Source organism: Mercurialis annua, linkage group LG7 (genome assembly GCF_937616625.2).
Source record: "Mercurialis annua linkage group LG7, ddMerAnnu1.2, whole genome shotgun sequence".
Classification (NCBI taxonomy): Eukaryota; Viridiplantae; Streptophyta; class Magnoliopsida; order Malpighiales; family Euphorbiaceae; genus Mercurialis; species Mercurialis annua.
This window is the reverse complement of record NC_065576.1, coordinates 37,435,168-37,457,817: the sequence shown is the minus strand read 5'-3', so window position 1 is coordinate 37,457,817 and position 22,650 is coordinate 37,435,168. Positions and strand designations below refer to the sequence as shown.

At 34.2% G+C, this 22,650-nt stretch overlaps 1 protein-coding gene and 1 non-coding gene across 2 annotated transcripts; one reads left to right on the top strand and one right to left on the bottom strand.

Annotated features, from left to right (window-relative positions):
• Positions 1-5,490: 5,490 nt before the first annotated feature.
• On the top strand, positions 5,491-6,843 carry LOC126657136 (uncharacterized). Its single transcript, XM_050351773.1, has 3 exons — positions 5,491-5,959; positions 6,055-6,150; positions 6,221-6,843. Exons 1-3 carry the CDS (start codon positions 5,491-5,493, stop codon positions 6,841-6,843), a joined length of 1,188 nt encoding a protein of 395 aa, XP_050207730.1.
• A 5,194-nt stretch (positions 6,844-12,037) lies between these two features.
• LOC126658915 (small nucleolar RNA R71) lies at positions 12,038-12,144 on the bottom strand. The gene has a single exon (XR_007634481.1). It is a non-coding gene; the product is annotated as a small nucleolar RNA R71 (small nucleolar RNA).
• Between the last annotated feature and the right edge of the window lie 10,506 nt (positions 12,145-22,650).

Genomic DNA, 22,650 nt, shown 5'->3' with positions numbered 1-22,650 from the left:
AAAACCATGACCTTTCATTTTTGTTTAAATCTATCATTTAAGTGTATTTTTGTTGACTAAATTCTTCACTAAACCATTAATAAATGATCCAAATTATAATTTGACACCAAATATTATTATCTTTCAGTTAGAGTATGTAGGATTAGTAATTTTTAGTCAAAAAAAATACACCAAATTTTACCCTGGTGATAGATTTGAAACAAAATGAAAGATCGTACCTTTAAATGCAACTTTTAAAGGTCATGATTAAAATACAATATCGTGTAAAGTTTGTGATTTTTTATGCAATTAACCTAAGAATTTATTATATAAAAATCGTTTTTTTCCAAAATTAAATGCCAAATGGTTCAAGCAGGCTGATCCTGAATGGATCGATTCACAACTTAATAACTCATGCTAAATTGATCAATATTAACAAAGGTTACAATAAAGCTGGCCATGGAACGGGTCAGCCCGTGAATCGGTCCGGTTAAACCCGGTTTAAAACCGGTTAAATCTAGTCCGGAACCAATCAAATTCGGAATCGGATTAAAACCGGCTCGGTCTAATTTTAAATTTTTTGAACCGTGAACCGACAATTTGGTCGGAACCGGCAGTATAAGTGTCGAAGCCATCGATACAAGTTTTTTTAATATGTATATATATAGGGTTAATTACATATAAAATCACGACCTATACAATGAATCACAAAAAAACATGACTTTAAAAACATGTCAATCGCAGAAACAACCTTTCACACATTATTTGGTGAAATTTTGCTGATCTGGACACCCGATGCATCCGCCATGTGTCATGCCACGTCAGCAAAGCCAACCCTAAAATGTGCCGATGATGAATTTGAAAATAAATGAAAGATAGTGTCTACGATCGACACGTTTTAAAAGTTATATTTTTTTCGTGATTCAGTGAAAAGTCGCGATTTTATATGTAATTAACTCATATATTATATATACATGTTATATTATAATGTACATATTATAATAATATATTATATTACGTATTTATTGAAGTTAGTATGTCATAAAAATTAAAGTTAATATATGTCTTAGTGTTATATATTTAAAATTTGTTTTAATTAATTTTGTCGTTGACATAACATTTAACAATTTATTTTATTCTATTAGTTTCTTACAATATTATATCCGCTTATTATTTTATTTTTAAATTATATTTTTTAGTAGTTAAATTAATTTTACTTTCAATTTTTTTCTGAACCGCCCGAATCCCGAAACCGGAACCGGCACAGAACCGTTACTCAGATGGTTTCGGTCTAGTTCTATGTTTTTTAAACCGCAACTCGGCGGTTCTAAACAGGAACCGCCATGTTATGAATCGTGACCACCTTTAGTTACAGTCAAACATTAGAATGTCTATTTTTTATTTTTAAAGGATCATTTTACTCCTTTAATTTAGCACAAAAGATCAAATAAGATAAAGTTAACGGTTTTAGTAAAAATCTCTAAAATTTAGCATTTTTTTACTCATTTTACCCTTTTAATTTTAAATTGTCTAATAGTTTTCCTCTAAGGAACCGGAAAACGAGTTAAAATGTAAAATTAAAAAGTGTTTTTTTTTAAATCACAATCTTGATCTTATTTGAAGTTTTATAGTAAATTCGAGTAGCAAAATAATCTTAGTTGATTTTAATCTGGGAAGATTTTTTTTTTTTTTTCAATTATTTAGTTAGAAAATGGTGGGAACACCAAACATGAGAAAATGAGGGGTGCATAACAATTTCAAAAGATTGCAAAAAGCAAAAGTACATTTCAGAAGATAATACGTGCCCTACCATCTTTACATAATAATCTCTTTTGCAGAGAAACTTCTTATTATAACACATTAATCAATTTCCAGCTTTTTATAAAGCAAAGCCAGGTTTTCCACTTTAGTAATGTGACTCTATCTCAATTTTTTTTGCTGGGAAAAGAATAGCAGAATACAGTTTTTTCTGTTGGTTAAAAATATAAACAGTTTTGATTTAGATGCAATTAAAGTGATATGTGTTGGAATATATCTAAAATTGTAATTTTAATTTATATTAGGATTTTCATGAGAGAAGTATTTGAAAGAAGGATAATTGTATTATTATTGACTAATTAGTAGGTATAATCCAATAAGGATCAATACTCCTAATGCTATATAGATTATTTACTCCCTATAAATACAGTATCTTGTACACCTTTCATAGTACACCAAAACCAAACATACAATGTAGACATTTATATGAATAGGGGAAAAAGAGGTATGTGTGATGTGAGGAATATAAGTTAATCTTAATTTTTTTGGGTTATTTCTTGTAAAAAGTTAAATATTTTGTGGATTTTTTTAAGGGTATATTTATTAGAAATATTTTCTATTTGGTAATTTTCCACTATACTTTTTAATGATTAGTGGATGATTCGATTTTTTCGTCCGTGGATGTACGCTTTAATGTCGAACCACGTAAATTTCATGTATTATTTATTTATCTTTCTATATTATTGTTTATTGATCAAATCCATCATTAAATACCTATCAAATAGTTTTTATTCTGCTGTGATACCAATTCGGTCACAAACCGGTCACGACCATTAATACCAAAAAATCAACAATCGATTACAACAAGCTCTTCAAACACAAGACTAATGAGAGTGTTTCATAAATTACCAATCAAATTCTTGATATAATGGTCAACCACAATAAGCTTGACAAAACTTACATCCTTGCGAATATTAATGGAAAAATTCTTCGATCTCTATCTTTTATGGAGTGGCAAGTTAGGGTGACAGACAACTGAAGAGTGTTATAACATGTCTAACATTCAAACCAATCCCATTATAACCTGAAATTATTAGGTATGTGGACTTGCGGGAGATTTACATTTCAGGATTTGACAGTGATATCGAGCTTCAGCTCAGTAAAAGAGTTCTCATCATAAAAAAAACATTCAAACCGATGGGTAGTTGCTCACACAACTAAGAAAATAGTTTACCTCCTGTGAAACTCCACTGCTCATTTCAGCTTAAAACTTGATTTTTATATACCCCCTCTTTCTCATAAAGATAGAAAAGTTGCATTTTCATAAAAATTAAAAAGTTACTTAGTTATAGTTAATTAATGTTAAAATATATAAATTATCCTTTCATTTTTTAAAAGTAAATCAATTTAAATTAATGATTTACAAAAACCAAAACCACTATTTAAATATTGTCCAGTGAAATTTTATATGTTTAAAGTCATATATTGAAATTATAAATCAATTAATATTAATATGATAAATTCTAAGTTATTTTAATAATTTGATATTCAACTAACACTATTTTTTTTTATCTTTGTGGGACAAAAAATAGCTATTTTTTTATGTTTATAGAATAGAGAGAGTATTTGATATTTATAAAGATATAGGATGATTTTCTACGCATTATAACTCAATAAAAATAGGGATTTTTACAAAAATACCAGAAAAAGTGAAAAACTTACTTTTTTACCATGTAAAAAAAAGTTTTTTCAAATATGCCATATTTATCCGTCATATTTATTTTATGTTTATCTTTAGTTTATTTTTTGTTTATTTTTTATTTTATTTTTTGTTTATTTTTTATTTATTTTTTTCAAAAAAATAAATCTGGTATAAAAGTAAATAAAAATAAAAAAATCTGGTATAAAAGAAAGTCTTTAGAAAAACATGGTAAAAAAGAAAGTTTTTTCAAAAAAGTGGTATTTTTAGTAAATTTCCCATAAAAATATTAGTTTAAATTATTGTCAAAGTTGAAATTAAAGATTGAATCTTCAAAGTTCAACGTAACTTGAAATAACCACTAAGTGGAATTAACAGATTGCCGAATAAAATATTCAAAAAGTTTTGTTAACGCGATTAAAAAATATAAATATGATTTTTTATTATTTAATGAAATTTTTATGTACTTTTAAGTGTAATGTTGTTTTATAATTTTGACCAAATTGTATACATATTTTTTAATAATAAATATTTATTATTGTAAAAATAATAGAAATATTCAATATCCTCAAAATAATAATGTTATGCTTGTGGATTTTAAGGGATTTTATCCGTGAAACGTGTAACTATGATTTTGAGTTTATAATTTACGGTTCGACAGAATATTGGCAGGTAAGAAGTTTAAAGAGATTGGCAAAAAAAAAGTTTAAAAAGCGTTAGATTCAAAGTTAGAAATGGAAATGAGAATAAAAAATAATAAAAATGGAAATAATTATTTCAGTCGTTTAGTTCAATAAATAGCTCAGTAATGGGAATGAGTGTAAACAGGGGCGGAGTCAAACACTATTTAAAAGAAGAACGAATTTTATAATTTGATAAAAATAAAAATCGAAGAGGATAATACTGATATTTCTGATAATGAAGATGCTAGTGAACCCCTAGCTCCGGAGCCTGCTAAGAAATGGAATGACTTGTTTTATGATAACCGGGCAAGAACTAATAATAGAGAGTTGAAATTTGAACCTCCGTTAGTAAAAGATGGAAAGAGATTTGTGAGTTTTAACTCAAAAGACACTGTGCCTGAAGAAGATCGGTGGAAGTTTGCTATTGTTGGATGTGTTTATGGAATGTATCCAAAATTTGAAAGGATTGAAGCCTTTGTCAGAAACAGATGGAATTCTGGAATCAAGAAGGTAACTAGAATTAATGGATCTATGTTTCTTTTTGAATTTGATTCTGAAGAAGGGTGTAACAAGGTGCTGGGATCTGGTCCTTATACTTTTGACCAGAAGCCTCTTTTGTTGAAGAAATGGCATCCTCGTATGTCATTAGATCCAAATGCTATTAGATCTGTGCCAATTTGGATTCAGCTTCCAGGACTCCCTTGGGAATTCTGGACAAATTGCATGCTAAGCAAGATAGGAAGTTTTTGTGGAAAACCGTTATACTGTGGCCAATGTACTATTATTTGCACTAAGCTGGGTTTTGCTAGAGTTCTTGTGGAAATGGATGCCATGGGGACTTTTCCAGAAGATGTTGATCTAGAGGATGAGAATGGGAGAGTTTTCAAACAGAGGATTTACTATCAATGGAAACCCCTAATTTATGATAAATGCAGCAGAATGGGGCATACTAAGGCTAACTGCAGAGTTATGCAAGATTATAGGAAAGTAGTAGGGAAAAAAGACAAATAAGCAGAAGATCAATCAAAAGAAATAGATATGGAAGGAAATGAGGAGGTTCTTGGAGAAGAGGAGAGTAACCAAGACACTGTGGTTTCAGAGATCATAGTGACTAATAACAGATCCCAGAAAACTCATGTTCCTGAAAAAGGAAAGTTGACTCAGGTAACCAATTCTTTCAAATCTTTGGTTAATGTGAATGAGAATTTTGTTGAAGAGATTGTCCAGACTACTTCTAAGAGTGGTAATAAGGGGAATTATGGGCCTGTAGGAGAGAGGAGGAAAGCTAGGCTTAACTCCAGGATGTTGGACATTGATAGATGATTGCTATATGGTATTGGAGGGATTAATAGCCCTTTTAAGCAATTAGAGATGATTTCTCTGATTGCTAGATACAAGTTACAGTTGATTTGTATCATTGAGTCCAGAGTTAATGTTAGTCAGTATGAGAAAGTTTGGAGTAGTATTTCTAAGAAGTTACCTGATTGGGATATCATTCATAATTATGATTATTCCAGTGTGGGAAGGATTTGGATCCTTTATGATAAAGTTAAGCTGAATGTGGTGGTGACTAAAAAGCATATTCAGTTTATTCATGTCTGTTTTATGATTGGGGAGAAATTGGTCAATTGTTCAGTCACCTATGGTTCTTATATAGCCAATGATAGAATTGAGTTGTGGGAGAATCTTTGCCAGATTAGTAGGAATATTAGTTGCAGTTGGATGGTTGCTGTTGACTTCAATGCTGTCATGGATAATTCTAATAGGTTGGGGGGGAATGAGATTGATATTCAAGCTGTTGAGGAGTTTAAAGAGGCCATAAAAAAGCCAATCTTATTGAGTTAAAAAGAACTGGTAATTTGTTTACCTGGACAAACAACCAGAATGGGAAGGGCAGAATTTGGAGAAAGCTTGACTGGTGTTTCATAAATGAAGACTGGGTTGATTATTGGCTTGATTCTTTTGTGAATGTCCTCAGTCAAGGGGTTTCTGACCATACTCCTCTGGTTGTAAATCTGAATGTCAGTAGCAGTATGAAGAAAACTCAGATTCTTTAATATTTGGTGTGATAGTCCAAAGTTCAGATCTATTGTGAGCACAGGTTGGGGGAGTAACTGGAATGGTAGTACTATATTTCAAGTAACCCAGAAGCTTAAAGCCCTAAAGAGCAAGTTTAGAGAGCTTAATAAAGCTGATTATAGTGATATTTCCCAAAGAGTGATTACTATGAGGGAGATGGTGGATAAGCTGCAAGCTGATATGATAAAGGATCCTTTCAATGCTATTCTTCATGATGAAGAAAGAGACTGTTTCAATAGTCTGATTAAGCTCATGTCTTGGGAAGAAAATATCATGAGACAGAAGTCTAGGATGTTGTGGATTATACTTGGAGACCAGAAAAATAAGTTCTTTCACAGAAGCATCAAGCAAAGACAGTCTAAGCTGAAAATCATCAATCTAAAGTTGAGTAATGGATCTATTAGCAGCAACTTGGAAGACATTAAAAATTATATTGTCAATCATTTTAAAAACTTTATGGGGACTCCTAATCTTTCTAGAACTAATGTGAATTATGATATTCTGAGATCTGGCTATGTGTTGAGTGATGAGGATTGGAGCCTGCTTGATTGCAGCACTATTGATGATGAAATCAAGAAGACTTTGTTTTCTATTAAGGATGAAAAAGCCCCAGGGCCTGATGGCTATAATAGTTGTTTTTTTTAAAAGGAGCTGGGATATTGTGGGAAAGATATTTGCCAAGCTATCATGGATTTTATCAGAAATGGTAAATTGCTTAAGCAGCTTAATGCCACCAACATTGTTTTGATTCCTAAAACTGACTGTCCTTCTGGTATTGGGGACTATAGGCCCATTGCCTGCTGCAATGTCATCTATAAGGTCATCTCCAAGATCATGTCTAACAGATTATCCAGAGTTATTAACAAGATTATATGCCAAAATCAATCTACTTTTGTTCCAGGAAGGAGTATTGCAGACAATATTTTATTAGCGCATGAGATTGTGAGAAACTATCATAGAGGGGATGGGAGTTCTTGTGCCATTAAAGTGGATATCCAGAAAGCTTATGACTCAGTGAGCTGGGACTTCATTGAGGAGGTGCTAATTGGCCTGAATTTCCCTAATAGCTTCATTAAGCTGGTCATCAGTTGTATTAGATCCCCTATGTACTCTGTTATGATTAATGGAGAATCTGAAGTGTATTTTGCAGAAGGGAGAGGTTTGAGGCAAGGGGACCCCATATCCCCGTTGATTTTTGTCTTATGTATGGAGTATCTCTCCAGAATTATGAAGTATAGTACTAACAGTGGGTCCAGTTTTAAATTTCACAAAGGTTGCAATAGTTCAAAGTTGAACCATCTGTGCTTTGATGATGATCTCTTTATTTTCAGCAGTGATGATGAAAACTCTATTAAGATTACTAAGAGAGCTTTGAAGATGTTCTCTGAAGCTTCTGGTCTGAACCCCAACTTGAACAAGAGCTCTGTTTTCTTTAATGTTAAAGATGCTGCCAAGAAGAGAAGAATTTTAAATATCCTTGGGTTTCAAGAGGGATCTCTTCCTGTGAGGTACCTAGGTGTTCCTTTGGTGTCTTCTAAGCTCTTTAAGACTCATTGCTCTACTCTTATTAACAAAATGACTGCCATGATTGCTAGTTGGGTTGCTAAGTCTCTTTGTTATGCTGGGAGACTCCAGTTGATCAATTCAGTTCTTTGGAGCATGAATGTTTTCTGGTGTGCCATGTTCATTATCCCTAAAGCTGTTATCAAAGCTGTGGAGAATGTGTGCAGGAATTTCCTTTGGCATGGAGCTAATTCTGTCTAGAAAAGAGGTCTTGTGAGATAGGATGAAGTATGCAGTCTAAAATCCAGGGAGGTCTGGGCATCAAGCCCTTGAGGATCTGGAATTCTGCTGTTATTTCTAAGCATGTATGGGGTATTATCTCTCAGAAACCTTCTATTTGTTCTAATTGGGTGAATGATAACAAGTTGAAAAGGCTAATTAGTTTCTGGGGAATAACTAAGCTGAATGATTGCTCTTGGAGTTGGAAACAGATGCTTAACTTAAGGCCTACTATGATGAAGTTATTTGAGTATAAGCTTGGTAAAAGGGATCAATTCTTCTTCTGGCATGACCCCTGGCTTGAGGGAGAGTCTTTAAGAGTTATATCCTAATGTTTCTTTCCTTGATGCTGATATTCCTTCTAATGCCAAAGTTAATCAGTTCTGGAGGAATAACTGCTAGAATCTGCCAATCCCTATTACTGAAGATGCTGATAATGCTTGGAAGTTCATTAGTGATAACTTCAAGGTTAGAACTGAAGAGGAGGATCTTGTCAAGTGGAAAGCCAATCCAAATGGTAAGTTCTCTATCAAGAGTGCCTTTAAAACTCTTATGGAGGATAAAACCAAAGTGCCCTGGTATTCTCTTATTTGGTCTGCAGGATACATCCCTAGATTTGCTTTTGTGTTTTGGTTGGTGATAAAAGGCAGGATCCTGACCAAGGACAAGCTTTTGTCTTGGGGAGTGATCAGTGATGATGTGTGTAGTCTTTGGAAAGAGAAAAGGGAGTCCATTAATCATCTGTTCTTTGAGTGTGTTTATTCTAATTCCATTATGAAGAAAATCTTGATTTGGTTAGGCATTAGCACAAATGTTTATCCTTGGAAAAGAGAGATTAGCTGGTTTGTTAGAAGGGCTAAAGGTAGATCTGTGATTGCTAAGAAGAGAAGAATTAGCATTGCAGCCACTGTGTATTCTATTTAAAGAGCTAGGAATGAGGCAGTATTCAATCAAAAGATTATGAATCCTATTCAGGTCTTTGAGGGGATCAAATTCTCTATGGAAGCTAGATTGAATTTCCTGTTTTAAGTCTTCTGTTTTTGCTGTTTTGCCTTTGCTGTTGAGGCTTGGCTCTTGTCTGGTTTGTGTTTCTTTAGGGTCCCTTTTTTTTGGCCTGAGCTAGTCTGTTAGCCTCGCCCTGTTTGTGGATCTTGTTGTTGTTTCCCTTGTTTGGTGGCTGTTTTTAGCCTTGCAATATATTTGTGCCCTTTGATTTTTGACCGAAAAAAAATATTATAAATAACTTTAATTTTTTAGTTAAGTCTGCTTTGTATATATTTTAGTTAAGTTCTACAGTAAATTGAACTGAAATAATCAAACTGAATAACAAGTTCGATTTGAAATGTTGTGAATCCTTAAGATTTTGGTTATGTTTTGAAAAAATAATTTTTTTGATTTGTTTAGGTTTGAACATTTCGCAAACTTCTAGGAATGAGAATCAATTTGTATTTTTATTAACTTATAATATTAATTAAAATTTAAAGAAAAGTTTAAATATAAAACATTTAAAAATACAGTATCTCAAATTTTAACTTTGTTATTTTGCTATTAAATTTTATAAATAATTAAATAAAATCTTTATTATATTTCTTTTTATTCAAATATTTTATAATTATATGTCTTAAAATTTTAATCATAGTTTATTAAATTTTGTTTTAACTCCGACATGAACGAAAAGTTCATTTAGAAACTCATTGGAAATATTCAGGGCCGATTGATAGGAGTATTTTACTCCTATAATTAGGGTCGAGTTTACTCGGTTTTATCACGTTTAGTAATAATTTTATACATTATTTGGCATTTTTATGTTTGATGGTGTTTTTTAATGTTTCAGTAGAAATAAGGTGAAAATCGAGTATTTAAAGCTAATTTATGGTGGATTAAGCGTTGGAGTAAAAGCGTAGCTTGCGGACGAAGGAATTAACGTCGTAAAGGGAAGGATTATGAAGTCTCGAACGAAACTTGTGCAGTAAAGGGCTGTTCCCGTTCGAAAAACACTATTGTCGAACGGGAACCATGAAGAAATGGCTTGAGTCTCGAACGAGAAAGCCATTCTCGAACGAGACCCAAGTGAAAAGGTGAAGGTACGTTCGAAACCAAGGATAGGCAAACGAGAATTTTCCCTCGGTCAAGGTTTTTTCGAACGGGAAAGAGATTCACGAACGAGAACCTTGTGATTTTGGCTTAATTCCCGAACGGGAAAGAGAGGTACGAACGAGAAAGAGTTGAAATTTGTCTAATCAGAATTGGACTTGGACTTAATCTCCTTTTACGACTCCAACCGAAACTCCTATTTCAAATTTGATTCGTCAATCGATTTAGAAGATTCCAGAGCTTCCTCCTCTATATAAAGACCTTGTAATAGACTAGTTTTAATAATTAGAAGACATTAGTTTTATTTTCGTTCTCTTAAAATAGCGTTTTAGCTTCTGTTTCTCAGCAGTTTATAAGTAGTTTATTATTAGTTTCTGCAAAGAACGATTGTGAAGATTTCAAGTTTAATCTAGACGATTCTTCCGAAATTGACAACTCCGGTATTTATTGTTCTAATTATGTTTAATTCTTCATCTTCTTCTTTGTTTAATTTAAGCTTAAGCATGTGTAACTAAATCCTTTGTTCGGGGATTGATATGAACACTTAGATTAGTTTTCGAATTGGATTAGGATTTATTAAGTGAGTAAAATTGTGTTTTAATTACTAAGATTAATGCTTGAATTAATTTGATCACTTAGTTCATGATTTTGTGTTTAATTAACTAATTGAGAGATTGTTAATTAAATAGACATAGGTAATTAAAAACTTAGAGGAAAACGCCGTGAGAGCGGGTTGGAATTTAGGTAGTCGTTGAGTTTGCTTCATAATTACAATTTAGTTATTTAATTCAGTTTTAATATTGTGAGAGCAAGTTAATAATTGATTAGCTAATTAGGTTGTGATTTTATTTGAATCTTTGAGGCTTGAGAGAGCGGGATTCGGTGCATTAGAATAGCTCGATTCATAATAAAATCACTAGATAAATTTTGATCCATTCTTCTACTAGTTTATTTGGAATTATCAATCCTTGAGCTTTTTACCATTATTGTTTAAACTTCAATTTATTTGTTTGATTTCAGATTTTTAGTCTAATTACTTGAGTTAATTCACTTTAGATTATAATTAGTTTACACAAATCCATTTATTTTCCTACTAGCCAATTAAAGAATATTATAAATTAGTTGTTTAGTTCATTGTTCCTTGTGGGATCGATACTTGGTCTTCCAAGTTATATTACTTGAGCGATATCGTACACTTGCGATTATTTGCCAACAAGTTTTTGGCGCCGTTGCCGGGGAGAAATTGCGATTAAATTAATTAAAAGTATCTTATTCTTAGATTGAGTTAGTTTTATTTAATTTTAGTTATTTTTATACTTTGTGATTCTTGGATTTTACGTTGGTTTTCTTGTTTGTGTTTACGCAGGAGTTTTTGTTAGTGTATGCCTAATACACGACGTGCCAGAAAACCGCTAGAACCGTTTCAGTCAGATTTAACATCCTTCGAAAGAAGTATCCGAAAAACAGCGCGGAAATCCAAAACAATGGAGGACGACCGTAACCCTCCGTTGAATCACGAGGGGATTGTTCCACCACCACCACATGATGGCCTAGCTCTTAATAGGCCAAACGAGAGGGTTGCCCCTCTTCCCGTAAGACGTACCTTGGGTGAATTCTTCTTACCAACGTGGACAACGCCAACTATGGATGTTTTGCACCTCCTATCCTCGCTAACAATTTTGAAATCAAGCCGGGAACGATTCAACTGCTTGAGAGTCGTTGCCAATTTTATGGGTTGGAACGCGAGGATCCAAACGCCCATCTTTCAAAATTCACGGAGGTATGCAACACATTCAAAATCCATAATGTGACGGAGGATCAAATCAAGCTTCGTCTTTTTCCTTTCTCTTTGAGGGATAAGGCGAGGAATTGGATTCAATCACTTCCAAGCACCTCAATCACAACATGGAAGCAATTGGCACAAGCTTTTCTCAATAAGTATTTATCTATGGGTAAGACCGCGAGGATGACCAAGGAAATTATAGATTTTCTCCAATTACATGGTGAATCTCTATACCAAGCTTGGGAACGCTTCAAAGAGCTTCAAAGAAATTGTCCGCATCATCATCTAGGGAGGGAGCATCTTGTCTCTATTTTCTACAATGGTACCAATGAGGGTACACGGGCAACGATTGATGCGGCATCGGGAGGATCACTTATGAAGAAAACTTATGATGAGGCCAATAACTTGCTAGAGGAACTCGCTACAAATAGTTGTTCTTGGTCAACCGAGCGGTTGAGGCAACCACCTCAAAAGGGTATAATGACCCTCGAGCAAACCCAAGAATTTGAAGCAATGAAAGCGAAGAATGCGACACTTCTAGCACAACTCGAGATGTACAAACAACAAGCAAATCAAAGGAATGCTCAACTTGCGGTAGTTCAAATGGGTTGCGAGACTTGTGATGGGCATGATCATTCGGGAATGGATTGCCCCGTCCTACATCAAAACTCAAATGAGCAAGTCAACTATGTCAATGGGCAAAGGCAAGGCAATGACCCATATTCCAACACCTATAATCCGGGGTGGAGGAATCATCCTAACTTTTCGTGGAGGGAAAATTCGGGTCAAGCCAATGCCAACCCAAATATGGGAAGAGCAAATTTTCAAGGAGGAAACCGTGGTCCACAAAACCAAGGCAACTTCAACAACTACCGATCACAACCCCCACCCGGTTTTCAAAATCGGAATACGGATGAGGGGAGCAAAATTGACAAGCTTATTGAGGAAGTTAGAACCGGTTTTAAGAACCAAGCTTCCGTCAATCACCATCTCGAGACTCAAATTTCTCAACTTGCCATCTCGCTTCAAAATAGAGCTCAAGGGGGTTTACCGTCTACAACAGAGTCAAATCCAAGGGAGCAAGTCAAAGCCATTGAACTCCGAAGCGGGAAAGAACTTGATGATCCACATGCAAGTAAAGAGAAAGCGATCGATCTAACAACGGGAACAAATGAGGAGGAAGTAACCGAACTTCCATATGTAAAACTGCCACCTCCTCCTCCATTTGTGCCGAAGGTCCCTTTCCCGGGACGATTGAAGAAGACGCCGGATAACCAAAAATTCCATAAATTTCTGGAAATTTTTAAGAAACTCCAAATCAATATAAGCTTTGCGGATGCTTTGCGTGAGATGCCTCAATAGGCGAAGTTCCTCAAAGAAATCATAACGAAGAAAAGGAGTTGGGACGACAAAGGCACAATTTCCCTAACGGAAAATTGTAGCTCACTCATCCTTAGTGACTTGCCCACCAAGCTTAAGGACCCATGGAGTTTTACAATTCCATGCAAAATAGGCGATTTAAATTCAATTAATTGTCTATGTGATTTAGGGGCAAGTATCAATCTAATGCCTTTGTTTCTTTTCAGGGATATTTTTGGTGATCAAACTTTGAAGCAAACATCAATGATGCTTCAATTGGCAGACCACTCCCTAAAAAAGCCATACGGAGTGGTAGAAGATGTTCTAGTCAAAGTAGACAAATTCATCTTTCCGGTGGATTTTGTCGTACTTGACTATGCGGCGGATAAAACATGCCCTATGATTCTTGGGCGTCCTTTCATGAACACGGGGAGGGCATTGATAGATGTGCACGCCGGACGACTCACTTTGCGTATCGATGATGACAAAGTAGAGTTTGATATGAAAAGGATTATGCGCAACACTTTTGAGGAGGTGGAATGCATGAAATTGGATATGATTGATGGAATCGTGGAATAACTTTTCCCGGTTTCAAAAGTCATATTCCATTCCGAGGAGACACAAGCAACTTCCGGGGAAGAATATTCCAAAGAAGATGAGCCGAAAGCCGAAAATTTGATTAGAAGAGAGAGCGGAAGAAGAAGGAGGAGACGTGGAAGGAAGTGTAGGAAGACGAGCGGGGAAGGAACCCGCGGGAACTTCTCAAGCCGGAGAGGCGGCTAATATTTCCGGGTTTGATCAACGGTTTTCTGAGTTGGTTGAACAAAACCGGACCGGATGGGAGCAAAAGCGGGTTGGTTGGGAAACTAACCAAAAATTACTTGAAGATATCCGACGTGAACAACATGTTGGTCTTGCACAACTTCAATGGAGGCAAGATCGAATGCGGGCACGGCTTAATCGGCAAGAGGATTTTCTTCGGGGTTATTTTAATGCCGCCGGCGGAGAGCGTTATCCATCACCGGAACCATCACCGGATCCACCGGCCTTTGACTAGAGCGAGATTTGTTTTTCTAAACCCAAACTCCGTTAATTTTCTGTTTTTATTTTTCTTATTTCTTAGCTTTGGGGACATAGCTAGAAATAGTGTGAGGAGGGGGGAAGAAAATTTTATCTTTCGTTTGGGTTATTTTCGGTGATTTATCTTTATTTTCAGCGTTATTAGGTAGTTTATTTTCAGTTTTAGGGTATTAATGTAGTCTATTTTCAAAGGCTTGTATCGCATTAAATCTTTGTCTTTTAATTATGAAAGTGTTAGTTGATTTGGTGTGTATCTTAATTAATTTGTCAATCTTAGATTTCCCCGAATCGATGAATATATGAATGCGATTTCTTAATTCGACAATTGATAAGCGATGCTTGCTTAATGACTTAATAATTCGTTGACATAATCCGATGAAATAAGGATGAATTCAAAATTTAGACTTGTTCAAATCGTTGAAACATAATTGAATAACTTGATGCGGATTCATGACATGTCGATTGTTTATTTGTATAGTCGTTTTTAAACTTTTGACATAAGTAGCATAATTTTTATAGGAATTGAGTTCATGGCATAACACTACACACTTTTGAGAGTTTTGAGCTTAATTTCCTTGTTGTGAGTGTTGATTTCGTGTTTTATTCCTAGAACTTGCTCGGTGTCCGTTTAAAGTTACACGATTGAGTTTTCAACAATTAAATGATTATGGCAATTAGGTATAACCTTTATTTTAGACCACTTAAATAGACTACCCTTTATCCCTTAGATTACACCAATTTGAGCCTTAAACCTTTTTATTGTTTTTACCGCATTTTACCATTTACCGTTCTATGTTTTACCTCTTTTGTTTACCTTATCGACTTGATATATTATTTGTTATGATTATGATGAATATAGGTGATTAATAACTCAAGATTAGTGAAAAGAGAAAGTCAACTACATTGTGCTTAAAAGATAAAGTTACGCCTTGAAAAAAGATTGAAAAAGAAAAAAAAAAGATAGAAATTTGCAAGTAAAAGCTTCAAAATCTGGAAAAAAAAAAATCTGAGATTGTAAAAAGCAATAAGAAAAGCGTATTTCAAAAAGAAAAGAAAGTTAAAAGTTCACATAAACGCAAAACCGGAGTTAGATCAACCTAGAAGTTAATAGTAGTAATTAATAGTGTATTAAGTTGATAATTAGCTTTTGTTTTATCCTTTTACCTACCCTTTACCTTAGCCACGTTACAACCCCAATAAAAGACCATATGATTTTTGTTGATTACCGAATCAAGTAGCGGAGTCCGGGACTATGAGCAAGCTTATGGTGAGTATTCATGTTTTCAATTGTGAGTTTTTTCTTTGATATATACCCTATTTGTTGATATATTGATGCCATTAGCTTAGTTTTTACTAACTTGTGCTATGATTTGCCTGAGTGAGAAATTGATTATTTTCCATGTCCCGCAAGTGATAGTGAAACTTGAAGTGTGATTCAATTTGACCTTGTACTAATGAGTTAGTAACCTTTGTTATATTGAATTATGTCATAAATTATTATTGTTATTTGATTGCATCATTATTTAGTTGTCGGGTTTAGAAGTTTTGATTGTTCATATTGTTCATAGGTTGGGGGATTTCTTTGATTGATTTATTGTTAAGTTATATGCTAAGGATTTCTAACATATTTTATAGAGTAAGATTTATTTCTTGCTTGAGGACAAGCAAAGGTTAAGTGTGAGGAGGTTTGATAGGAGTATTTTACTCCTATAATTAGGGTCGATTTTACTCGGTTTTTATCACGTTTAGTAATAATTTTATACATTATTTGGCATTTTTATGTTTGATGGTGTTTTTTAATGTTTCAGTAGAAATAAGGTGAAAATCGAGTATTTAAAGCTAATTTATGGTGGATTAAGCGTTGGAGTAAAAGCGTAGCTTGCGGATGAAGGAATTAACGTCGTAAAGGAAAGGATTATGAAGTCTCGAACGAAACTTGTGCAGTAAAGAGCTGTTCCCGTTCGAAAAACACTATTCTCGAACGGGAACCATGAAGAAATGGCTTGAGTCTCGAACGAGAAAGCCATTCTCGAACGAGACCCAAGTGAAAAGGTGAAGGTACGTTCGAAACCAAGGATGGGCAAACGAGAATTTTCCCTCGGTCAAGGTTTTTTCGAACGGGAAAGAGATTCACGAACGAGAACCTTGTGATTTTGGCTTAATTCCCGAACGGGAAAGAGAGGTACGAACGAGAAAGAGTTGAAATTTGTCTAATCAGAATTGGACTTGGACTTAATCTCCTTTTACGACTCCAACCGAAACTCCTATTTCAAATTTGATTCGTCAATCGATAGAAGATTCCAGAACTTCCTCCTCTATATAAAGACCTTGTAATAGACTAGTTTTAATAATTAGAAGACATTAGTTTTATTTTCGTTCTCTTAAAATAGCGTTTTAGCTTCTGTTTCTCAGCAGTTTATAAGTAGTTTATTATTAGTTTCTGCAAAGAACGATTGTGAAGATTTCAAGTTTAATCTAGACGATTCTTCCGAAATTGACAACTCCGGTATTTATTGTTCTAATTATGTTTTAATTCTTCATCTTCTTCTTTGTTTAATTTAAGCTTAAGCATGTGTAACTAAATCCTTTGTTCGGGGATTGATATGAACACTTAGATTAGTTTTCGAATTGGATTAGGATTTATTAAGTGAGTAAAATTGTGTTTTAATTACTAAGATTAATGCTTGAATTAATTTGATCACTTAGTTCATGATTTTGTGTTTAATTAACTAATTGAGAGATTGTTAATTAAATAGACATATGTAATTAAAAACTTAGAGGAAAACGCCGTGAGAGCGGGTTGGAATTTAGGTAGTCGTTGAGTTTGCTTCATAATTACAATTTAGTTATTTAATTCAGTTTTAATATTGTGAGAGCAAGTTAATAATTGATTAGCTAATTAGGTTGTGATTTTATTTGAATCTTTGAGGCTTGAGAGAGCGGGATTCGGTGCATTAGAATAGCTCGATTCATAATAAAATCGCTAGATAAATTTTGATCCATTCTTCTACTAGTTTATTTGGAATTATCAATCCTTGAGCTTTTTACCATTATTGTTTAAACTTCAATTTATTTGTTTGATTTCAAATTTTTAGTCTAATTACTTGAGTTAATTCACTTTAGATTATAATTAGTTTACACAAATCCATTTATTTTCCTACTAGCCAATTAAAGAATATTAGAAATTAGTTGTTTAGTTCATTGTTCCTTGTGGGATCGATACTTGGTCTTCCAAGTTATATTACTTGAGCGATATCGTACACTTGCGATTATTTGCCAACACCGATTCGTAAATAATAAAAAATAGACATACATTTATTATATAGAGAACTATTTTTCTAATAAAATAAGAATTGAAGTATTACTTTTTTTTTTTGATAAAAAAAATCAATATATTAGCATAGCCACAAGACGTGGAGGCATAAAATAAACAAAATCATGTTTGATTACAAATCAAATATAAATTTCTAACAACATCAGTGCAAGAATAAGGAAAATCCGAATCTCTCCTTTCAGTCGACACTTTCAGTTCCTCTCACTTCGTTCGAGCAACTACGTACCTTTTAGTCGAGCATATTCTAACCTGTCTCTTTTTTTAGTAGGTGATTCACTACCGAGTCGGTAGTTGGGCACTGGATCCCTTCGGACCTGGAAAACGTGTGACGCTGCATTGAATTTCTGGTAATGGATCCATAATCAAAAAAGTGTTTGTGAAGGTTTTCAGGCATACCCTATCTTTTCTCTTTCAGTTGCTGCTCCGGAAAAAGAAGTTTCATTGGTGATGGTGGTATCTTGCTTGCCTCCCTTAAAAAAAGGCACATCATCTTTCCTATAGGTAAATTCATTGGAGTCTTTTATAGCGAAGAGTTGAAGTTTGCGCGTCTATGAGTCCCCGAAATGGGATGATGTTAGAAAGAATTTTTATTCCAACATTAATTGGTCGTGCTCCTATCTGGAATAAGGAAAGCAACTAAAACTTCCACTGCAATTGAAGGAGTTTACAAAAGAACTCCAATTGCTTCTTTAGAGTCTAGAATATTAGCTATCGACATCCTTGGTTAAGAACCAACTCTTGGTTGGAGTTGGTTTAATGGACCGAAGAGTGCCATTACGATAAGAGACGCTTTGGTTACCGGCGAACGCTTTGATTGAACATTGCCGCTGCGTACTACCTGGTGCTTGCAGGTCTGACTGGTGCTTTCTCTCCAACAGCTGTTTCAATCAATGTTAAGTCTGACTACGAGGCTTCTTAGCCCGGATTTTTTATTCTATTTTGGTAGTTCGATCGTGAAATTTATTTCATGCTTTGTAGAAAATCACTGCCTTACTAATAATCATAAACGAAAGCTTCTCCGGAAGAATAAGCTCATTTTGAAATTGCCTCTGATTCCTAGCCTTCCAAAATTTCCAAATTGCAAAGAACCAAATCAAAGTCCAAAGGTTTTTGAATTTCTTTTTGACGAGAACAGACCACTGCAAAAAAAATGATCCAAATGAAAAGGAGGAACCCAAGAGCTGTTTGTTTGAACTAATAAACAAAACCAAATACTCCAAGCATATGGACAATGAATAACGATATGAGTAGATTTCTCATCCTCCAAGCAAAAGGAGCATAAACCCTCATCTAACGGAAGAAGACCTCTCCTAACCAAGGACATATTAGAAGAGATCCGGTCCCTAGTCAATAACCACAAAAAAATTGAATACGAGGAGGAAGCTTAGTGTTCCAAATAAAACGGAAGAAACCAGGATCTGCCACCCCTAGCTGCTGAATTCGCTGATGAACTGGCGGGGATAAAACCACCATTAAAGCTGACGAATAAATATCTTTCTTCAACCAAACAAACTGATCTTGCTTGCAATTATTCAAAGTGACATAATTGACTAACATCTCAAGACGAATCAAATCTTTAGATTCTCCCACACGCAGAGAACGAGACCAAATAATGTTCAAACAAGAATGAGACCGCTGCCGATAACCCAAAACTTGTTGAACTGTGATCTCTGAATTTCTTGACAGTCTAAACAAGATGGGAAAGGAGGAAGAAAGCACAACATCTCCTAACCATTTGTCGCGCCAAAATCTCAGACAACAACCATTATCCAAAGAAACTGAAACATTTGATTTAAAAACATCCCAAGAATCTTTATAAGACAAACAACAAGTGAAAATCCCTTTCCAAAAAGAATAAAGACGTAAAGAGACATCTGATTCAAGCTGAAACCAAAACGAAATACCACAACTAGCATAAACAACTGAAAACCAAAGAGAATCACGAGGAGCATTCATCGTTTTTCATATCCATTTGAATAACAAACATCTATTATTCGAACGAAGAGGAACAATACTAAGACCACCATTAGTAAAAGGAGAACAAACATCCCTCCATGCCACTTTGCCGAAATAGTTTCCATCTACAACTCCATTTCAAAGAAATTCACACATATATTTCTCTAGGCAAATAATCACCCAAGCATGAGCAAATAACGAACCCATGTAATAGACCGATAAACTACTCAAGACAGACTTAATAAGGATTAACCGACCTGCGGGAGTGTTGATGCTAAAACGCAAGTGACGGTATCGCGCAAGTATAATAATCTGGAAGTACGGATATCGATCCCACAGAGACAATGGATTTAACGACTAATTTTGAGAATTCTTTTGACCGGTTAGCTGCGAAAATGATTTGAGAATTTGTGACCAAAATAATTAAAAGTAACTAGTTAACAAATAAATTAAGTAACTAAAATCAATAAATTTAAAAATGATTTAAAAGATAATTTTTGGAAATAATAAGAATAAAAGGTTAAAGGGGTTATAATTCCGAATAAGAATATAAAATCATGAACAATGAATATCTTGGTGATTATCTAGAATCGAGCTATTCTAAAACATCGAATCTCGCTCTCTCGAGCCTCAAAGACCGAAATAATCACAACTAAGTTGTATTGCCAAAATTATAGTTCAGACTAGTCTAAAGCACCTATAACTCTCTCTCGAGTTACTATAGATAAAAATAAACAATAACCAATTAATAGGCAAATTACTCACTCTCGTGTTATAATGAACCTAGTCAAATGATTAAATGATATTTATTAAGAAAACTCTTAAGAAAACGTATTCATTGACTCACTCTCTTGTTATTAATTCATACGTTGTTGATTAGCTGATCTATTTTAACTAAGCTCTCTCGAGTCAATAATTAAAACATAGGGCGATGAATGAATAGATAAAAAACATTCAAGCATAAAGAATATTAATAAACACCAAATTTTAAGACCTATTAATTAGTCGATAATTAACTCACTCTCATGTTATTAAAAACCAATTAACCAACTAATTTGTGATTATGAAGCAAACTCAAGATTACTTAAATTCCAACCCACTCTCGTGGCGTTATCCTTTAAATTTCCGATTACTTAAGTTTATTTAATTAACAATTTCTCAATTAGTTAACTAAAAATGCATCATGAATCAATTTCTCAATTTAATCCAAGCATTAAGTTCAATAACCGAAACACAATAAATCACCAAAATATCCACGGTCAATCAATTATATAAATAAACGTTCATATCAACCCTCAGACGAAAGGTTTAGTTACCCATTGTCATATGAATTATAACAATGGATAAGTTATACCTTGAGTACATGAGAAATAAAAGATAGAAATAATCTATACTAAAAGAGTATTTTTGGTGTCTAAGCCTAAGTCTACACTAAGTGGTATCTGTACAAGTCTCTCTTTCTCTATACAAATGGGGTCTATTTATAGAGTCACTTGGAGTGGAGTTCAAGCCAAAGATATCATCCTTCCATATAAAACTTGAGTGATGATCAAGTTGAAAATATCTTCTTTCCTTTGAAAGTGGAGTAATGATCAAATCCTTCCATAATCGTCTTGAATGGACCAATCTTCACTTGTCTTATTTCCAAAAGAGCATAGCTTCTTCCCTTAATGAGCTTATAACTTATTGTGAAAGCTCATTTCATTGTGTGCAAGTCAAGAAGGATCACTCTCTTGAGTGTGAATGCAATTTACGTTCATTATGGAAAGTCCGATGTGATAACATCAGAAATTCCCTTCCTTTTTCCCATGCGAGCACAATTTCACGCATATCCAGGTCTCAGCCGGCCCTTGGCCGGCCTGATATCGTGGGCTGGCCGGAGGCCGGCTGACCTTTTGTCTTTCTTTCTTTGACCGGTTTGATTCGGCTCGAACCGATTGGGCTTGGGTTTGGCTCTGGATTCCTGAATTCTTCTGGCTTTAACTATTTGACCCTGTTTCAATCATAAATACCCCAAACATGATAAGAATTAATATTTATTCATCAAAACTACAAAACACGGAAATCTAACTATATAAGCTCTTATTTTACGCACAAGTGCTACAAACTAGCGAATAAATGCTATGAAAACTACATAAAATAATAGCTTATCATGGAGACAACAGACTACCACGCCAAGAAGAAAGTTGAGTTGAAAAATTTTGAATTACTGGATCCCATTGCTTCACATTCAGTTTCTTAATAGACAAAGGCAATCCTAAATAAGTAATAGGAAAGTCCTCAATCTTACAAGATAAAATATCAGCCGCCAAATTCAAAGAGTAATCGTCCATATTAATATCTGAAATAGAAGACTTCTGGAAGTTTATTTCCAAACCAGAAATCAATTCAAAACAATGCAAAATACGTCTCAAATTCTTAAGTTTTTCTAAATCATTAGGAATGAACACCAAGCTATCGTCTGCAAACTGTAAAAGTGAAACAAGATTAGCGTACCCCTCTATATGAATCCCATCAATCAAGCCTCTAGAAATGGCTTCAGTAAATATATCACGCAAACCCTCAATTGCTATAACTAGGAGAAGAGGTGGGATTGGATCTCCTTGACGCACACCTTTCTCCATGAAATTTTTTTCTGAGGGAGAACCATTAACCAACACAACAAGTTGCGAAGATCTGAAAAGAGAGGATATCCAGTTAATCCAAGTTTTGTCAAAATTCATACGCTTTAGCATAGAAATAATAAAGCTCCAAGAAACTGAATCAAACGCTTTTTTAAAATCCAATTTAATCATAAAAGCCTTTTCCCCGTGAGAATGAACCATATGAATAATTTCTGAGGCGATCATGTGACAATCATGAATGTTTCTCCCTTTAACAAACCCAAACTGACAATCTGAGATAATCGTAGGAAGGATAGGGGAGAGTCTGTCTGCTAACACCTTAGAAACCATTTTCGAATACCATTAATCAAGCTAATTTGACGAAAATCAGCAATATCAGAGGCCCCATTAAATTTAGGCAACAACACCAAAAAAGGCAGTATTCAAACCGACGGGAAAAT